Raw genomic sequence first — 20,029 nt, 5'->3', positions numbered from 1 at the left:
TAATTTAATTAGTGAACTAGAGATTCACTAGATTTCAGAAGAAATCTAGATTGCAGCCTGGAGACATAGAGATGAAAAATCAGAAAGATAGGTTAGGAGACATGGAGGACAGGAAAAGAAGATTCAAATAGGGTAATTGAAGTTCCAGGAGAGAAAGGAGAAAAAAAAATGTGCAGAATCAATATGTGAAAAATAATGACTGAGAATTTTTTAGTGTTGATGAAAATCACTATCATAGAGCTATGGAGACTAAAAAATTCCAAGCAGGATAAATAAAATGCAACAGAATTAAATTGGAGAACACCAAATAAGAAGAGCTTAAAAGCAGCTAGGGAAAAAAGATTGTCTTCAGTGGAACAGTAATTAGGTCAACAACAGAAAACAGTAGAATGGTATCATTAATAAGCTGAAAGAAAAAACTACTTATCTAGAATTATATACCCAGCAAAATTATCTTTCAAAAATGAATTGAAATAAGAAATTTCAAACCAAACAAAAACTAAATTTGCTGTCAGCAAATGGTCATTAAGGGAAAATCTAGAGAATATTTCAATCAGAAAGAAACTGATTTTATATAGCAGCTCTGAAGTTTAAGAAGGAATGAATAAAAATAATTAAAAAAAATAGATAAATGTGAATGAACACTAACTGTATGAAACAGTAATGGTAATATTTGGGCAACCAGTCCATTCTAAAGGAGATCAGCCCTGGGTGTTCCTTGGAAGGAATGATGCTAAAGCTGAAGTTCCAGTACTTTGGCCACCTCATGCGAAGAGTTGACTCATTGGAAAAGACTCTGATGCTGGCCGGGATTGGGGACAGGAGGAGAAGGGGACGCCAGAGGATGAGATGGCTGGATGGCATCACTGACTCGATGGACGTGAGTCTCAGTGAACTCCAGGAGTTGGTGATGGACAGGGAGGCCTGGCGTGCTGCGATTCATGGGGTCGCAAAGAGTCGGACACAACTGAGCGACTGAACTGAACTGAAAGAATAGAATACACGTCAACAATGACATATGGAAGATGAAGATCTTCATATTATCCAAGGATGTGTGTGCTCAGTTGCTCAGTTATGTCTAACTCTTTGCAACCCCATGGACTGTAGCCCACCAGGCTTCACTGTCCATGGGATTCTCCAGGCAAGAATACAGGAGTGGATTGCCATTTCCTTCTCCAGGGGATCTTCCTGACCAGGGATGGAACCTGTGTCTCTGGCATCTATTGCATTGTCAGGTGGATTCTTTACCACTATACCACCTGAGAAGCCCATTATCCATGAATAGGTTGAAGCATTTATTATTTTCAGACTTTGACCACTGAACAGACGAAAAAGCCAGGAAATTGTTAAAAAAAAAAACAAAACATGTTGAATTTTGACATATGACAGAGGTAGCATAGAAGATCACAGGGAGAGGACAGACTATTCAACAAATGAGACTCAAAAAAAATTGGTAATCTGTAAGGAAAAAGTAATGAAAAGGATGCCTACTTTATACTATATAAAGAAATCAACTCCAGATAGATAGGGTTTAAGTACAAATTTTCTTAAACAAGACACAGAAAATGAAAAAATGCAAAACGTACACCATAACTTCTGCTCATCAATAGACATCTTTTAACAAGTGAAAACACAATCTACTAACTGGGAAAAGATACTTATGATATATATACCTGAGAGAAGAGAAATAAAAATATGTTTAAAACATCTACAGATCAATGAAAAAGACAATAAATAAATAGAATAAAGGAGAAAATATAAGAACAGGTATTTTTGAGAGAAAATATATTGCTAAAAAAGAAATAAAATGTTGCTCAAGCTTGCTAGTAACCAGGACTCTCAAGACCACAGTAAAGTATGTTTGAAAGTGAAAGTCGCTCAGTCATCTCCGACTTTTTGTGGCCCCATGGACTGTACAGTCCATGGAATTCTCCAGGCCTTTCCCTTCTCCAGGGGATCTTTCCAACCCAGGGATAGAACCCAGGTCTCCAGCATTGCAAGCAGATTCTTTACCAGCTGAGCTACCAGGGAAGCACAAGAATACTGGAGTGGGTAGCCTATCCCTTCTCCAGGGGATTTTCCCAACCCAGGAAACGAATCAGGGTCTCCTGCATTGCAGGCGGATTCTTCACCAACTGAGCTATCCCGGAAGCCCAAAGTAAATTGGTAAATGTCAAGAAATCTGACAACATCAAGCCTTAGAAAAGATGTGGATTAATGGGATATGTTATACATTGCCACTGGGAGTGTTAACTGGACCAACAACTTTGGGGAACAATTTATCACCATCTTGAAAAATTAGGTATTCACACACATTATATATAAAGCACAATAATTTCAGTTGCCGATATCAAAAAATCCTTTAATATATTGATACTCAGTGACTTTATGAGAATGTTCATAGTAGCACTATTTGTAAAAGCAAAAAAAAAAACCCCTAGAAACAACCAAATTAACAATTAACATGAGAATGAAGGAATAAATTGTGGCATATTCCCACAATGGATGACTACATAAGAATGAAAAATAAGTAATAACATGGATGCTGTAACAACTGCTACTGTAACAATATGGATGAATCTCATAGACACAATGTTTAGTAAAAGAACAGAAATAAATTAACTAGAGCCACACATAAGATAGATGGATATTGTTAATAATGTTGAATCTAAAAACAAACTATACTCCTGGGTATATACTTAAGAGAAATGAGTAATTATTTCCCCCAAATTATATGTGCAAGAATGTTTGTAACAACTTTATTCATAATAGTTAAAACCTGGAAACAAACTAAATGCCCATGAAATAGAAGAAAGGATAAATAATGGTATATTCCTACAAAGAAATAATACATAACATGAAAAAGAACTAATAATTGCTAAGCAAAACATCATGGATAAGTCCCATAGAAACAATCCTTAGTGAATGAAGCCAGATATAAAAGACAATGATCTGGGAGGGAGGAGAGAGGAGGGTTTAGGATGGGGAACGCGGGTATACCTGTGGTGGATTCATTTCGATATTTGGCAAAACTAATACAATATTGTAAAGTTTAAAAATAAAATAAAATTAAAAAAAAAGACAATGATCTGATATAAGTGATTGCATTTATATGAAAATCAATACAGCTAGGCAAAAATAAATCTTTGATAACAGGTTAATTTCTTTTGTTGGGATTAAAAGCCAAGGAGAAGGCATGAGGGGGTTTTCTGGGTTTTAGAAATGTACTATATCTCAGTCTAGTCATTAATTACATAGATATATACATATATGAAAATCCATTGAGCTGAACATTTAAGATCTGTGCTGCTACTGCTGCTGCTATGTCGCTTCAGTCATGTCCGACTCTGTGCGACCCCATAGACAGCAGCCCAGCAGGCTCCCCCGTCCCTGGGATTCTCCAGGCAAGAACACTGGAGTGGGTTGCCATTTCCTTCTCCAAGATCTGTGCACTTTACTATAACGTAATTTATATCTAAATAACTTTAAAAATGCAAGATCCAGAAAATAATATAATATTTTACCCTTTTATAAAATTCAAAAATCAGTGCTACTGAATATAATATTCACGTGTGATAAAATAAGAAAAGAAAGAAAGAAGGAAGCAAGGAAGGGGAGAAAGAATGTGGGGCGGGAGGGACATACATAAAACATAAAATTCAAGATGAAGGTCACCTCCAAGGGGAGCAAGATGGTGATCACCTCCAACTGTTTTTTGGATTTGGTGGTAGTTTTATTAGTGTTTGTTATTTCATCTAAAAGCAATTAATTAGTTTAAAATAAAATCTAGGAGAGGACCAGGAATAAACCAATGATGCGAGTTGGTCATGAACCAAGGGTTATGATTAATCTAAATTTTGATATTTGAGGTCATGTTTATGGCACGAATAAGTACCTGTCCACTGATTATTTACCTGATGACATTTCCTAAATTGGTTAAACTTAGGTTAACGCGTGATCCTTCCCGCAGTCTGTCTCCTTCTGATCCTGAAGATTTCTGCCTTTCACTTCCAGCTAAATCTACCAAGTTAATACTGGACTGTTTGGTGAGGCCTCTGTCTGGGAAAACCTGCAGGAAAGCACCACAAGTAATGCTATTAGAGGGGTAGCAGGTTACATGAGAAGTCAATCTATTTCACATTTACATTCTGAAATATTTTTCTAATTGTATTTCACACTCAAAAAAGATATAATAAAATTTGCAAGTTAAAATGCCATCCTCTTTACGATGACATTTTACAATAACATTCTTAGGTCCAAACATCTCAGTTGCCCCTTCCCTTCTGTAGCGTTATTTCCAGTTATGTATTCAGTTCAGTTCAGTTCAGTCGCTCAGTCGTGTCCGACTCTTTGTGATCCCATGAATTGCAGCACACCAGGCCTCCCTGTCCATCACCAACTCCCGGAGTTCACTCAGACTCACATCCATCTAGTCGATGATGCCATCCAGCCATCTCATTCTGTGTCATCCCCTTCTCCTCCTGCCCCCAATCCCTCCCAGCATCAGAGTCTTTTCCAATGAGTCAACTCTTCGCATGAGGTGGCCAAAGTACTGGAGTTTCAGCTTCAGCATCATTCCTTCCAAAGAAATCCCAGGGCTAATCTCCTTCAGAATGGACTGATTGGATCTCCTTGCAATCCAAGGGACTCTCAAGAGTCTTCTCCAACACCACAGTTCAAAAGCATCAGTTCTTCGGTATTCAGCTTTCCTCACAGTCCAACTCTCACATCCATACATGACCACTGGAAAAACCATAACCTTGACTGGACGGACTTTTGTTGGTAAAGTAATGTCTCTGCTTTTCAATATGCTATCTAGGTTGGTCATAACTATTGTCCTAATATTTCTGTAATCATTAAGTGTGGCATGTGGGATCTTAGTTCTCTGACAGGGATTGAACATGTGCCGCCTTCAGTGGAAGTGCAGAGTCCTAACCACTTCCCACTCAATAAATATTTTAAAGATAATGTGAAATCTGCAAAGTAAGTAACTCTTCAGGATGGTGTAGTCATGTAGCAGAAAGAACGCTACAGGTTCTCTTGCTGTCATGTAACAGTGAGCCAATGATTTAACTTTTCTGAGCTATGATTTAACTTTTCTCAGTTGTAAAATCAGGATGATAGCATATTATTGGGATGTTATGAGGAGAAAGTATAATAGATGTAATGGTTCTAATCATGCCTGGCATACACTGTTAGGTGCTAATATTGCTACTGACATCAATAAACAGAGTATGCTTGTTTATATCCAGTCAATTTTGTCTCCTACCTCTAAAATACCAAATTAAAAAATAGCACAGAAAACCATATATAAAGTCTATGAATGCAACAGTTTATATTCATTGTAAATATAGTACATACAAAGTCTATGAATATAGAGTGAATGTTACATTCATATAAAGTGAATGTTACATTCATATAAAGTGAATGTTACATTCATATAAAGTGAATGTTACATTCATATAAAGTGAATGTTACATTCATATAAAGTCTATCAATGTAACATCTTACCTACATTGTAAAATCAAGTGAATAATAATTAAAAGTTTACTTGTGTGCTTAGTTGCTCAGTTGTGTCCAACTTTTTGCAACTCTATGAACTGTAATCTGCCAGGCTCCTCTGTCCCATGGGATTCTTCAGGCAAGAATACTGGAGTTGGGTAGCCATTCCCTTTTCCAGGGGATCTTCCTGACTCAGGGATAGAACCCAGATCTCCTGCATGGTAGGTGGATTCTTTACCGTCTGAGTCACCAGGGAAGTTTACAGAGTTCTTTAAAATGTAGTATCTTGGGCTTCCCTGGTGGCTCAGTGGTAAAGAGTCTACCTGCCAATGCAGGAGACATGGGTTTAAACCCTGGTGTGGGAAGATCCCACATGTCAGGGGGCAAGTAAGCCCATATGCCTCAACTATAGAGCCTGTTCTCTAGAGCCCATGGTCCACAGCAAGAGAAGCCATCTCAATGAGAAGCCTGTGCACTACAGCTAGAGAGCAGACCCTGCTAACTGCAACCAGAGAAAAGCCTGCATAGCAACGGAGATCCAGCCCAGCCAAAAGTAAAATAAATAAAAATTTTAAAATGTAATATCTAAACTTCCCAACATTCCTATGAGGATAACTATTTGTTTCATTTTACAGAACAAGAAGCTGTGACTCAGGAAAGGTAAGTTATTTACCACAATTTCAGAGCTGGTAAATGGAGTCATACATGGTCTAGTGTTCTTCTACCAATCCTGGCTAGAACAGGACAATCTTCATTTATTACTATTTCATCTATTACTAGTGCTGTGGCTTAGGAGAAGGAGGTGGTAATATTGTAGCTAACTCTCATGCTTACCCAGGCTTTATGATAACCATTTCTGAATCAAATTGTCCATAATTGTAGCTATCATTCCCTACATCATTCCCAACCAAGGAGAATGGAGGAGAAAAGTGTGCTTTAGCTTATCAAAGATTCTAGCTAGTGGAGCATTACATGGATGATGTGGTTTCAAAGGCTTTATCTTGGACTTACAAATTTCAGGAAGACACTTCAGTATCTGGTTGTCCTCTAGCCTCATGGATCTGAAAGCTGACCATCATTATATTGGTGATGCACAGAAGGACTGTTAATAGGAATTCCCCACGACAAACCACAGACTCATTCTCCTATTTCCAAAATTTCATCAAATTGGGGGTCAAAACCTGTTTCTCAAAGTATATAATTTACTTGAGGGAAAACAGCCTTTAGCCCTACGGGCATTTCTGGGACCTTACTAGCGACCCTCTATTGGTAATGGGATCACTTAGGCCAGAGTGGGGCATGGATGTGGGGAGAGGGAGGCAGGAAAAGACAAGTGTCTTACTTTCTCCTGCTTCTGACCCTATAGTCTATGTTTGGAAATAGCTATCTTAATCCATAGATCAAATCTAAAAAACTCCATAATACTCACCAGCCCATAATGCTACTGGGAACACATCCCCTGACGACCTTGGTGGGAAGTGGGGACATTGGCATCCAATTGAATCTTACCTGCTTGAACTGAATGGTGATGACCATGTGAGACCGGCTGCTGCTGGCATTCATGTTGGTCGAAGCTGTGGTCCTTATTTTTGCTCCCTGTTCCATTAGTCTTTCAATCTGGGCATAGTTCTCACAAGGCACTGACTGCAGACCATCCACATAAAAGCCCAGCTGTTGGTCCTCCCTTACTTTTAGCCCTCCGGGTTTCTTGATCCTGGATAGCAAATCTCTTACCTGTGGTAAAACAAGTAATGCAAACTTCAGGAAGGCACAGAGTTTTGTTTACTTCACTGCTATAGCTCCTCGTAGAATATATTACATGCTCAGTAAATATATAGTGGATGAATAAATAAATGTTAAAGTTCTGTAGGTACCAGACAGCCTCATAACTTAGATAAGTAAGAAACAAAGAAATGACAAGTAAGAAAATAGAGAAACCTGTTGTAGTTAGTGAAATCAGAAGCTTTTTTTTTTTTTTAAGGAATTCAGTTTTATTATTTTCAAGTACCTAGAGCACTTCAGAGCTTCCCTGGTGACTCAGATGGTAAAGAATTAATGCCTGCCAATGCAGGAGACATAGGTTCAGTTCCTGGGTGTGGAAGATCCCCTGGAAATGGCAACCCACTCCAGTACTCTTGCCTGGAGAAACCCATGGACAGAGGAGCCTGGTGGGCTACAGTCCATGGGGTCACACAGAATTGGACATGACTGAGCAGCTAAACAACAAAAACAAGAGCAATTCAACCAGACTGCAAAATCCCTGAGGGTGGGAGTTGACTAGTAAATCCTAACATAGCTCCTGACACATAGTAGGCACCCAGTGAAATGCTTCTGGAGAGAACAGTGTAACTGGAGCTAAGTCAACAAGAAATGTTTAATACATTGCATGTAGGATATTGGGGGAACTGCTTCTGTAGCTTGAAAAAAATTTTAGTTGGTATCTACAGTTGTCTGACTTTAAATGAAAGTGAAACTGTTAGTTGCTCAGTCATGTCTGACTCTTTGTGACCACATGGAGCCTGCCAGACTCCTCTGCCCATGGAATTCTCCAGGCAAGAATACTGGAGTGGGTAGCCATCCCCTTGTCCAGGGAATCTTTCTGACCCAGGGATTGAATCTTGTCTCCTGTGTTACAGGCAGATTCTTTACCATCTGAGCCACTGAGGAAGCCCCAGTGGTGATTTTAAAGCATTTGTGGTTGAAAATATTGTTCTCTTATTAACCTAAATATGCTCCTAGTAATCTTGTTAACTCTTGCAATTGATTAGCAACTCCTTTGTGGAAAACATAAAAATAAATGATCTCTTTCTGAATTGTCACAAATTTTATATCACAAAATAATGAAGTCTTACTTTTCTAAGAACAGTGATAAATGAAACTTAATTAAAAGTTCATAACATTCAAAGTACCTAATGTTCTGCCTAGGTTAAATCAGTTCAGTTCAGTTCAGTTCAGTCGCTCAGTCATGTCCGACTCTTTGTGACCCCATGAATTGCAGCACGCCAGACCTCCCTGTCCATCACCAACTCCCGGAGTTCACTCAGACGCACGTCCATCGAGTCAGTGATGCCATCCAGCCATCTCATCCTCTGTCATCCCCTTCTCCTCCTGCCCCCAATCCCTCCCAGCATCAGAGTCTTTTCCAATGAGTCAACTCTTGCATGAGGTGGCCAAAGTACTGGAGTTTCAGCTTCAGCATCATTCCCTCCAAAGAAATCCCAGGGCTGATCTCCTTCAGAATGGACTGGTTGGTTAAATCATGCTGCCACAACTGCCACCACTCTGAATCTCTACTTCCAAGAAATTTATCTAACCCAAACAGGATTTGCCATAGGCTAACCTAACACAGGAATATAGGTAATTCTTTGGATCTCATTATTATTATTATTATTGGAGATTTGTGTGATGTCACACTTAGTGGCCTCAGGTGAAAGCCCATGTTGCATTTCCCCCCAGAAAGCCACTTCTGCCCGGCCACAGCAGGTTGAGCTATGGGAGCCTGCTACAGCCTGAGCCCCTGCAGAGGGGAGTTGGTGTTATATGATGCAGTGAGGTCTGGGCTGGGAATCTGACCTGGGTTCTTCTGGTCCTGCCTCCAAACTGTGAGAGCTTTGGAGAGTCTCCTACATGGTCAGTTTTTTCCTCATAGGAGGAGGGGAATGGACTAAATGGTTTCTAAGATCACCCCCAGCTCAAATATTCTGTAGCTTTAGGTCCTAGAGTCAAGTCGCTAGGGAACCACTGACAGAAACCACCGGCCTCGGCCAGGCACAATGATAACTACTTGCATGAGCTGTCTCACACCAGGAGGTCCCTTCTGATAAGGAACTTGGTGCTGGCACATAAAACTAACTGGGAGAATTCAAGAGGGGCCAAAAGGAGAGAACAGACACCACCCCATAATATGTCTTACTAACCTCCCAGAATCCTTCATGCTGGAGTCCATCTTAGCTGAGAGATGCTCACGCCACAAGGAAGGACCCTGAGTTAGGCCAAATATGGGCCAAGCAAGATGACTGGCCAGAGACCACCTGGAAACTAACCCCATGACCACAACACCCAAGACTGCCAGCCACGTGGCCGAGCAGTTCTCCTGGATCCCCTTACCCTGCTGCTCTCCTCCCCAGGGCCCCCTTCCCAATAAGGGCTTTAGCTTTGTCCTATGGATAATTCTTTTCTGAGGGCTAGATGAGAACCCACTCTTGGCCCAGAAAAGAGTTCCCCTTCCTATCTGGTTGCTCAGACGGTAAAGCATCTGCCTGCAATGCGGGAGACCCGGGTTCGATTCCTAGGTCGGGAAGATTCCCTGGAGAAGGAAATGGCAATCTACTCCAGCACTCTTGCCTGGAAAATCCCATGGACAGAGGAGCCTGATAGGCTACAGTCCATGGGGTCGCAAAGAATCAGACATGACTGAGTGACTTCACTTTTACTTTCTTTCACTTTCCTGCAACAGAGGCAAGATCACACACAGATTGAATTCAGGCAAGAAAAACTAGGACAGTGGATAGAATAGCCAGAGATAGGAAGACATTGAAATGGTGACAACTTCTGCCTTAGCTAGAAAGCCTTTCCTATAACTTCCACTGAGCGATGTAAATTGTTAAGAAGTGGCATCTAAGGCTAAAGATACGTCTGAATAGGGCTCATTAGAAAAAAAAGCTAAGTAGGTTTAACCAGATAGAATGGAAGTGTGAGGGCCCAGAGATGAGGGCAGTTCCTGGCACTGGACTCTCCAGGTAGTACCTGGAGATTGAGTCAATGATGAGACCTTCCTCACTCACTTCAGCCCCTACGGGACTCTCCTAGCTCTGCCTCTATCTGGCACTCCTTCAAATACAACTTCACTCTGCTGCTAGAGAAATCTTCTAAACCCAAGGCTGATTTTCTTATTTCCTTGTTTAGAATCTTTCGCTGATGCTCCATTGCCTACCAAAGGGCCTTTGCCTTCTGGCAACTGATGTTCAGCTCCCTCTCCTGATGCTTCCCCATTCTCACCTCCCTGCATGCTTCTCACTCTGGTTACCTGGCGCCCTCACTGTTCCCTTAAACGCCATGTGCTTTCATGTGTCCCTGGACTTGCTGGTACTAATCAGCAACCCTCCTCCTGGCTCACCAAACTCATAGCATCTTTCAAGATCCAGTCTAACTCCTCCATTTACAAACAACACCAACAATCGCAGGTATGTTAGTTGCTCTCTCTTCTATGCCTTTTTAGCATTCATGCAGCATACATGATATATTTTATTACTGTCTGGAGAGGATGTAAAATCTCCCACCAAGCTTCTCCATGGCAGAAATCACATCTTAGGTTTTATTCATCCTCAAAGTCTAGTGTGATGTCTGAAACATTAGAAGTTTCTAATAAACTTCACTTTGACTATTGAAGTACTACTGGAAAAATACCAGACCCCTAGCTGGTGAGACATGAAGAGGTTATAAGCATGTCCATGTCCTTATTTTAGAGATGAGAAAACAAAACCAGAGAGATTATCTTCATTAATAGGTATCAGTAGAGGGCCCACAACGTGATGCCATTTCCCTGCTCCTTCCATCTGAACTTAGTAACAAAATGAAGCTGCCTATTTGGTATGAAATAAAGGAGTCATACTGTCTTCCAGGCCCATCACTTTGAAAGAAATAAAAACTTAATCAGTGACCTTAGCATAACAACCCATTTGAATTTGCCATCAACTTTCAACAATAATAAATGTCTCGTGGAAGCATATGAGAAACAAAATGGGTATTTTCTCTCCTTAATATAAAGAGAAAAACATGGATGGATTTATTCCATCAATGTTTATTTAGCAATGATTAAGCGCAAGACTTTGGATGGTGCTTGGAGTTATATAAGAAATCTTAGGATATGAAACTGCCCTTAAGAAACTTACAATTATAGATACCTTTGTGAATTTATCCATTTAGCAAACCTTGGGGCATCCATTTTAAACCAAATATTATACTAAGTATTGCAAATAGAAAGGTGTAATCCTTTCTTCTAGAAATATAAATATGGAAATAAAATTTTATAGTATAAGGGCAAAGGGAAAGGGTAGAATGAAAAAGGACTTTCTGAATACCTAGTATTTGCTTAACACTACATCTCAATGTGTAGTCTAGTTTACTGTATTTATTTTTAAAAATATCTATTTATTTGGCTGTGCTGGGTCTTGGTTGCAGCTGGGGGATCTTTGACCTTCATTACAGCATGCAGGATTTTTAGTTGCGGCATGTGGGCTCTAGTTCCCTGACCAGGGATCAAACCCTGGCCTCCTGCATTGCCAGTGTGGAGTCTTAGCCACTAGATCACCAGGGAAGTCCCTCGTTGTGTCTTATTTTAAATTCTCTGCTTTATAAATAAGCAATCTGAGCTCTGAGATAAAGTAATTGTCCAAAGTCACAAAGCTAGTAACTGAGAGAGCAGGGGTCTGAAACCATATTCCAACTATGATCAGATTTGCTAAATGGCTGAACAAAATCAAGAGAAAAATATTTTGTGACACATGAAAATTATGTGAAATTCAAGCCTCAGTGTCTATAAACCAAGTTGTATTGGTACACAGCTCACTTACACTTCACTTACACTTCAGCTGTGGCCGTTTTTGCTCTCTGAGGGCACAGTACAGTAGTTGTGATAGAGACTTTAAAAAGGCCCTCAAAGTCTAAAGTACTTTCTGTCTGTACTTTGAAGATAAAGTTTGCCAACCCCTGTACTGAAGCCAACTGCTTTAGGATGTATAGATAAGCTGACATTTGAACTGGACTTGCAGTTCAGTGGTTTCTCTAAGACCAGAGAAACAAGAAGGGTGTTCCAGGCAGAGGAAGGACAGATGTAGGAGAGGACATATTGGGAAAGGAAGGAAGGTTCTATGTGGCTGATGCAAGGAGTGTGTGGAGGTAGAAGGCCATAAGACGAAGTGGAACCCAGCTAAAGTGAGGTAGGTTAGGGCTGGATAGCCGATACCAGGCTAACGGGTGTTGACTTATCTGCAGGATGGATGAGGGGGAGCCCCTGCCATTTTTTAAGCTGCAGAGAATCACTCAGAATTGTCTGTCAGAAAATATAATCGCTATTACCTGTTCGTTGTAAATTTCCAGCATGCTGAATGTAACCTGTATAGGAAAGAGCATAAAGGAAATTAAGATTCTCTTGAAACAGTCACCTTTGGGACAAAAAAAAAAAAAGGACTATGGAAACAACATAAATGTACAACAAAGGAAAAACCTAAATATTAAAATAGCGACACTCAATTTCACATGCAATATGAGATTCTGAAATAATTTTAATGACATGGAGGAAGTTCTTAACATAAACTAAAAACAGGTACCAAAGTGTGTGTGTATTTTGGTCTCTATTGTGACCAGAAAAAAAGGCTTTTTCTTTATTGTTCACTCTCCAATCTGAACACATGCAGAGAAAAAGATTGGTCTTTACCCCTACCATGCCTTTGGAGCAACGTTAGCCAATCTCCTACCTCCTAAACAGAAGATGGGAGGAAACTCAGTGACTCTGGTCTAGAGAAAAGGCTCTGAGACACTGACATTTTGCCGCCACTATACCCTCCTTCGGAAAAGCTGGCTTGCCTGTTAGTCACCCTTTGGTGAGTCTTGCCAGTCAAACCCCACCTCCCAAGAACTTCCAGCTAGCTTCAGAGAGCATCACAGTTTTAAAATGAACAAATGGGAGGGAAGGTCAAAATGGGAGAATAGGAGGACATGAAGCTTACTTCCTTCCACTCACACATCAGTAACACATCTACACATGGAGCAATTCTCACCAAAATTTAGAAACTGGCTGAAAGACTCTTACACAACCAAGGTGGTAGAAGAGATCCACACAGAATTAGGTAGGAAAGGAAGAGAAGGAATCCGTTTGGGGTCTGCTCCCCTGGGAGGGACACAGAAGAGGAGAGATATTGCAGGCTTGAAGGGAGTGAGACGTATGAAAACACAACGGTCAACCCAGCCCGGGATCTGTCACCAGGAGGATGAGTCCCCCTAGGGGGGCCGGAAACCAGTGGGACTGACAGAGGGCTGTAAGCAACCTAGACTCCACTCCTAAGAACGTCCCCACACTTGCTCACTCCAGAAACAAGGCACAGAAGACAGATTAAAACTGCATGGGACTCTGGTCAGTTTCCTGCAACTGCCCTGGCGAGCCCCGCCCCCAGCCAGAGACGAGCAACCACTCCACCCCCATCTTGTCTCAGCACTGCTGCCCTCTGCGGGTAAGGTTGCTGGTGCTGGGAAGGGGAAGAACACACACTTAGAACGCAGGAGCCATCCGGGACCCAACCCTCTAGGCTTCGGCTCTGGCAACTTGGGACTCAACGCCGCCCCCTACTGGGCAGTGACAGCCACTGAGCAGAGGAGAAGCCTCAGCTCACACCTGGCTCTGACCCTAGCCCCTCCATTTCCAGAGCTTCCCAGACAAGCAAAAACTAAGAATTTATCAATACTAAGTCAACCCTAAAAGCAATGTTAATAGGTCTCTCTACGTGGTAAAAGAAAAGGCTACAGTAACTAAGAATCTTTAGGAAACGAAAAATCCCACTAGTAAAGGTAAATATATAATAAAGGCTGTGGATCAACCAATTAAACAAACTAGTATGAAGATAAACGGGCTTCCCTCATAGCTCAGTTGGTAAAGAATCGCCTGCAATGCGAGACCCTGGTTTGATTCCTGGGTCTGGAAGATCCACTGGAGAAGGGATAGGCTACCCACTCCAGTATTCTTGGGCTTCCTTTGTGGCTCAGCTGGTAAAGAATCTGCCTGCAATGCGGGAGACCTGGGTTCCATCCCTGGGAAGATCCCCTGGAGAAGGGAAAGGCTACCCACTGCAGTATTATGGCCTGGAGAATTCCATGGACTGTATAGTCCATGGGGTCGCAAAGAGTCAGACATGACTAAGCGACTTTCATTTCACGTCACTTCATGAAGACAAGACAAAAAAAAAATTGTGCAGTCATCTATACTGGCTTTTGAGCAGCAAGCAGTTAGCCCACTTTTGGTAACAATATCTCATTGTGGTTTTGAGTTTCATTTCCCTAATAATTAGTGATGTTGAACATCTTTTCATGTCCCTATTGGTCATCTGTATATCTTCTTTGGATAAGTGCTTATTCAGGTCCTCTGCCCGTTTTTACATTGGGTTGTTTGTTTTTTTGCTGTTGAGTTGTATATGTTATTTATATATTTTGAAAATTGACCTCTTATCAGCTGTATGATTTGCAAATATCTTCTCCCATTCAATAGGCTGCCTTTTCATTTTAATGATGGTTTCCTTCTCTGTGCAAAAGGTTTTTCATTTTATTGATCCCATTTGTTTATTTTTGCTTCTCTTTCCCTTACTTTTGAGTTAGAGCCACAAAAACACTGCTAAGAATTCAATGTGGTTACTGCTTATGCTTTCTTCTAGCAAGTGAATGGCTTCAAGTCTTACATTCAAGTATTTAATACATATTAAGTTAATTTTGTGTATGGTATAAGATGAAGCAAAGTGTTAGTCACTCGGTCATGTCCAACTCTTTGCAACCCCATGGACTATAGCCTGCCAGGCTCCTCTGTCCATGGAATTTTCCAGGCAGGAATACTGGAGTGAGTTGTCATTTCCTTCTCCAGGGGATCTTCCTGACCCAGGAACTGAACCTGGGTCTCCTGCATTACAGGCAAACTCTTTACCATTTGAGCCACCAGGGAAACCCTATGATATAAGATAGTGGTCTAGTTTCATTCTTTTGCATGCGACTAGCCAATTTTCCCAACACTGTTTATTGAACAGACTCTCCTTTCTCACTGCATGTTCTTCACGCCTTTTTCATAATTAATCATCCATGTATGTATGAGTTGATTTCTGGGCTCTCAGTTTTGTTCTGTTGATCTCTGTGTCTATTTTTGTACCAGTATCATACTTTCTTTAATTTAAAAATTTAATGAATTCCTAGATATTTGAAAATATAATTCCAGAGAAAGTATTTAAAAGCCTACCATTGAAAGAAAAAGATAAAATCAGAGCAAACTTCATAAAAAACACTTTTTGAAAAGGTGAGTAATTGACATTGAAGAATATTGTAATTATTTTTCACTTTTTAAAAAACTTTTTATTTGGTACTGGGGTATAGCTGAATAATAATGTGGTGATAATTTCAGGTGAACAGCGAGGGACTCGGTTGTACATATACATGTATCCATTCTCCCCAAACTCCCCTCCCGTCCAGGATGCCACATAACATCAAGCAGAGTTCCATGTGCTATACAGTAGGTCCTTCTTGGTTATCCATTTTAAATATAGCAGTGTAGTATATTTTTTTGATCACTATAGTTTTGTAGTACAGTTTGAAACAAGGGAGTGTGATGCTTTCAGGTTTGTTCTTCTTTCTCAAGATTGTTTTGACTATTGGGGATCTTTGCAGTTCTATACAAATTTTAGAATTATTCTACTTCTGTGAAATTTGTCACTAGACTTTTGATAGGGATTGTATTGAATCAGTAGATAAATTTGAGTGGTATGGGCATTTAAATGTATTAATTCTTCCAACTCATGAACATGGGCTGCATATCCATTTATTTGCGTTTTCATCAGTTTCTTTCATCAGTGTACTAGAGTTTTCTGTGTGGGGTATTTCACCTTCTAGGGAAAGTAAGAAGCTATGTTAGGACAATTAAGAAGCAAGATAATATTCTTAATTTAGAAATAAGAATAAATTAAGAGGAGAACACACCTTGATAGAAGAGGGGAGCAAAGGGAACCAGAAACTTGAGCTGGCTAGGGTTTTGTCTTATAAGACTCCACAGCGGTCTCTTGTTATTGTCATCATTTAAGATGTCTGCTTCTATGACACTCAAAATGCCTTTAAAAAATATTTTCCTGAGTTTGCCTCCATAGAACCAGAAAAATTCAACACTTTATTTGATTTTGTAATGATATAAGGATTTTGGTATGGAAGATTAACATTATCCTAAATAGATACACTGATAACTTCCACTGGGGGCAAAGAATTTCCAAAATGAAAAAAAATTTTTTTTCCTTAAAGAAGGGATTCTAGAATAATACATACCTGGTATTCTTGATTTTTGTCCCGGTTCTCAATTGCTTGAAATAGCTCTTCGCACACATTTGGAATGATACCCTTGTTTGCACCAAACCCAATCATGGAATAGCTTTTTCCAGAGCCAGTCTGCCCATAGGCCAAGAGAGTAGTATTATAGCCTTGCCAAGCACTGTCCAGAATTCCCCTGCCAAGATCATGAAAAACCTCTTTCTGGAAAGAAAATTGCAGGTATTATGTTCAGCACAGACTTTTCACAGTACTTTTAAAATCTAACATTCTGGTTTTGATGAATTCCACCTTAATTAGTATCATTCAACTTACTTGAAATATAACTCATATGCTATTTTAGAACCAATGGAATAAAGCTGGAAACCAAAAATAGATTTGTCAGTTTGGAAGATACTGATCACCATGGGATCACCGCAGATCTTCAACTAGCTACTGCTACTGCTGCTAAGTCGCTTCAGTCTTGTCCGACTCTGTGCGACCCCAGAGACGGCAGCCCACCAGGCTCCCCCATCCCTGGGATTCTCCAGGCAAGAACACTGGAGTGGGTTGCCATTTCCTTCTCCAGTGCATGAAAGTGAAAAGTGAAAGTGAAGTCGCTCAGTCGTGTCCGACCCTCAGCAACCCCATGGACTGCAGCCTACCAGGCTCCTCCATCCATGGGATTTTTCCAGGCAAGAGTACTGGAGTGGAGTGCCATTGCCTTCTCCATCAACTAGCTAGTACCCATCAGTAATGGACTTATGTATTTTACAAAACATGGGCTAGGTCTTTAAAATTCAGCAATTAGACAAACATTTCAAGGCTCCAAGGGACACAGACCAGCCAAAGTATTTTCTATTGGGTTGACCAAAGTGTTCATTTGTTTTTTATCTAAAAGATGGTTGTAGTAGTCCTTAATAGTCTTTAACTTCATTTGAAACAATTTTGTTACATTGCATTGTGACAGTTGTCATCTCAGTGTACATTTAGAAAAACATCAGAAATTGGTGAATTTTTGTATAACCATTTTAATATTGAAGATGGAAAAATAAAAGCAACATTTTGGCATATTGTGTGTATTATTTCAAGAAAAGTAAAAAAATTTATGAAGTGTATGGAGAAGGTGCTGTGACTGATCGAATGTGTTAAAAGTGGTTTGTGGTTTCCCTGGACATGTTCCATGGTCGAGTAGACCACTTGAAGTTCAAGGTCAACTATCACAATTCTTGCAGTCTTTTAAAACTGTCTTTTGAAAACTGAGATAGAATTGACACATAACATTAAATAGTTTCAAATGTATAGCATAATGATTTGATCTATGTATTTATTGAGAAATGAATACCAGAAGTTCACACCCATTACTTCACAGAGTTAAACATTTTTTTCTTCAATGAGAACATTTAAGATCTACTCTTTTAGCAACCTTCGAATATACAACGTTGGATTGTTAACTCCAGGCATACCTCAGAGATACTATGGGTTCAGTTCCAAACCATCACAATAAAGAAAGTAATGCAGTAACATGAGTCACAATTTTTTTGGTTTTCCAGTGCACATAAAAGTTATGTTTACACTATACTGTAATTTATTGTGTAATAGCATGACATCTAAAAAAAACCAATGGATATATCAGTTTAAAAATATCTCACTGCTCAAAAATGCTACCCATCATCTGAGTCTTCAAGGAGTCATAATCTTTTTGTAATAGTATCATCAAAGTTCACTGGTCACAGATTACTATGAGAAATAGAAAGAAAAAGTTTTAAATATTTGGGAAAGTTACTAAAATGTGACACAGAGACATGAAGTGAGCAATGTTGGGAAAGTGGCACCAATTGACTCAGGCTTGCTTGATTCACGACTGCCAGAAATCTTCAATTAGTGAAAACAAAATGCCCAAATACTGTATCTGAAAAGTGCAATAAAGCAAAGCACCTGTATAATCACCATGCTATATATTACATCTCTAGGACTTATTTATCTTACTGGAAGTTTGTAACTTTTGATGATCTTCTCCATTTTCACCCATATACCAGTCTCACCCCCCTCAACTCCACCCCCAAACACTAACCCCCTGCCTCTGGAAACCAACAATCTGTTCTCTGTTATCACGTTCATTTTTAAAAATATTCCACAGTAAGTATTTCTTTCTCTGTACAACTTATTTTACTTAGCATAATGTCCCTAAGGTCCATCCATGTTGGTGCAAATGGTGGCATTTCCTTCTTTTTAATGGCTGAATGATATTCTATTGTCTATATATGTATGTGCATATATGTATATATATGTATATATACATATGTATTTCTTGGTGGCTCATATTGTAAAGAATCTGCCTGAAATGCAGGAGACCCGGGTTCAATCCCTGGGTTGGGAAGATCCCCTGGAGGACGGCATGACAACCCACTCCAGGATTCTTGGCTGGAGAATCCCATGGACAGAGGAGCCTGATGGGCTACAGTTCATGGGGTTGCAAAGAGTCAGACATGACTGAGTGACTAAGCACGGAACTGCATATACATACATATATATATACACACACATACATTTTCTTTATCCATTGTCTTGATTATTGTAGATCTGTCTACAGTGGGTTTCAGTTCTTCAAATTAATGTTGGCTACTGTAAGTCCTTTACAATTCCATGTCAATTATTGAAATAGTGTAATTTCTGTAAAAAGTTACCATTGGCGTTTTGGTTGAGATTTTTTTGAATCTGTTGATCAATATGACTTCTTAATAATGTTGAGTCTTCTGATTTGTATTCCTCTTCTTAATGTTTTTATAGTGCACAGATTTTGCATAGATTTTGTAAATTTAACCAACTAGTTCATGGTTTTGATGTTGCTGTAAATATTTTACAATCTTAATTACAGTTCAGTTCAGTCGCTCAGTCATGTCTGAATCACAGCACACCAGACCTCCCTGTCCATCACCAACTCCCGGAGTTTACTCAAACTCATGTCCATTGAGTCGGTGAGGCCATCCAGCCATCTCATCCTGTCATTCCCTTCTCCTCCTGCCTCCAATCGCTCCCAGCATCAGTGTCTTTTCCAATGAGTCAACTCTTCACATGAGGTGGCCAAAGTATTGGAGTTTCAGCTTTAGCATCAGTCCTTCCAATGAACACCCAGGACTGATCTCCTTTAGAATGGACTGGTTGGATCTTGTAATTATATGTGATTATGAGTGAGTGAGTGAGTGAAATCTCTCAGTCGTGTCTGACTCTTTGCGACCCCATGGATTGTAGCCTATCAGGATCCTCAGTCCATGGGATTTTCCAGGCAAGAATACAGGAGTGGGTTGCCATTTCCTTCTCCAGGGGATCTTCCTGACTCAGAGATCGAACCCAAGTCTCCCGCATTGTAGGTACACGCTTTACCATCTGAGCCACCAGGGATTTGAGTACATAAATAAATTATAATCTTAATTTCCAATTGCTCACTGCTAGCATAGAGAGATGGCTTCTCAGGTGGCTCAGTGGTAAA

The 20,029-nt window shown here is 40.0% G+C and overlaps 1 protein-coding gene across 1 annotated transcript in view; it reads right to left on the bottom strand.

Annotated features, from left to right (window-relative positions):
* The window catches only part of KIF28 (kinesin family member 28), an 81,473-nt gene that overhangs the window by 47,344 nt on the left and 14,100 nt on the right, over positions 1-20,029 (bottom strand). The window contains exons 3-6 of the mRNA XM_024976711.2: positions 16,561-16,764; positions 12,580-12,615; positions 7,012-7,236; positions 3,915-4,069 (exon numbers count right to left, since the gene is read on the bottom strand). Of these exons, the coding sequence (XP_024832479.1) occupies positions 3,915-4,069; positions 7,012-7,236; positions 12,580-12,615; positions 16,561-16,764 (620 nt within the window). The remainder of the gene's footprint in view (positions 1-3,914; positions 4,070-7,011; positions 7,237-12,579; positions 12,616-16,560; positions 16,765-20,029) is intronic.

The sequence above is a fragment of the Bos taurus genome, chromosome 16, assembly GCF_002263795.3.
Source record: "Bos taurus isolate L1 Dominette 01449 registration number 42190680 breed Hereford chromosome 16, ARS-UCD2.0, whole genome shotgun sequence".
NCBI classification, from domain to species: domain Eukaryota; kingdom Metazoa; phylum Chordata; class Mammalia; order Artiodactyla; family Bovidae; genus Bos; species Bos taurus.
Note: the sequence above shows the minus strand (reverse complement) of the source record. Positions and strands in the feature narration are given on the sequence as shown.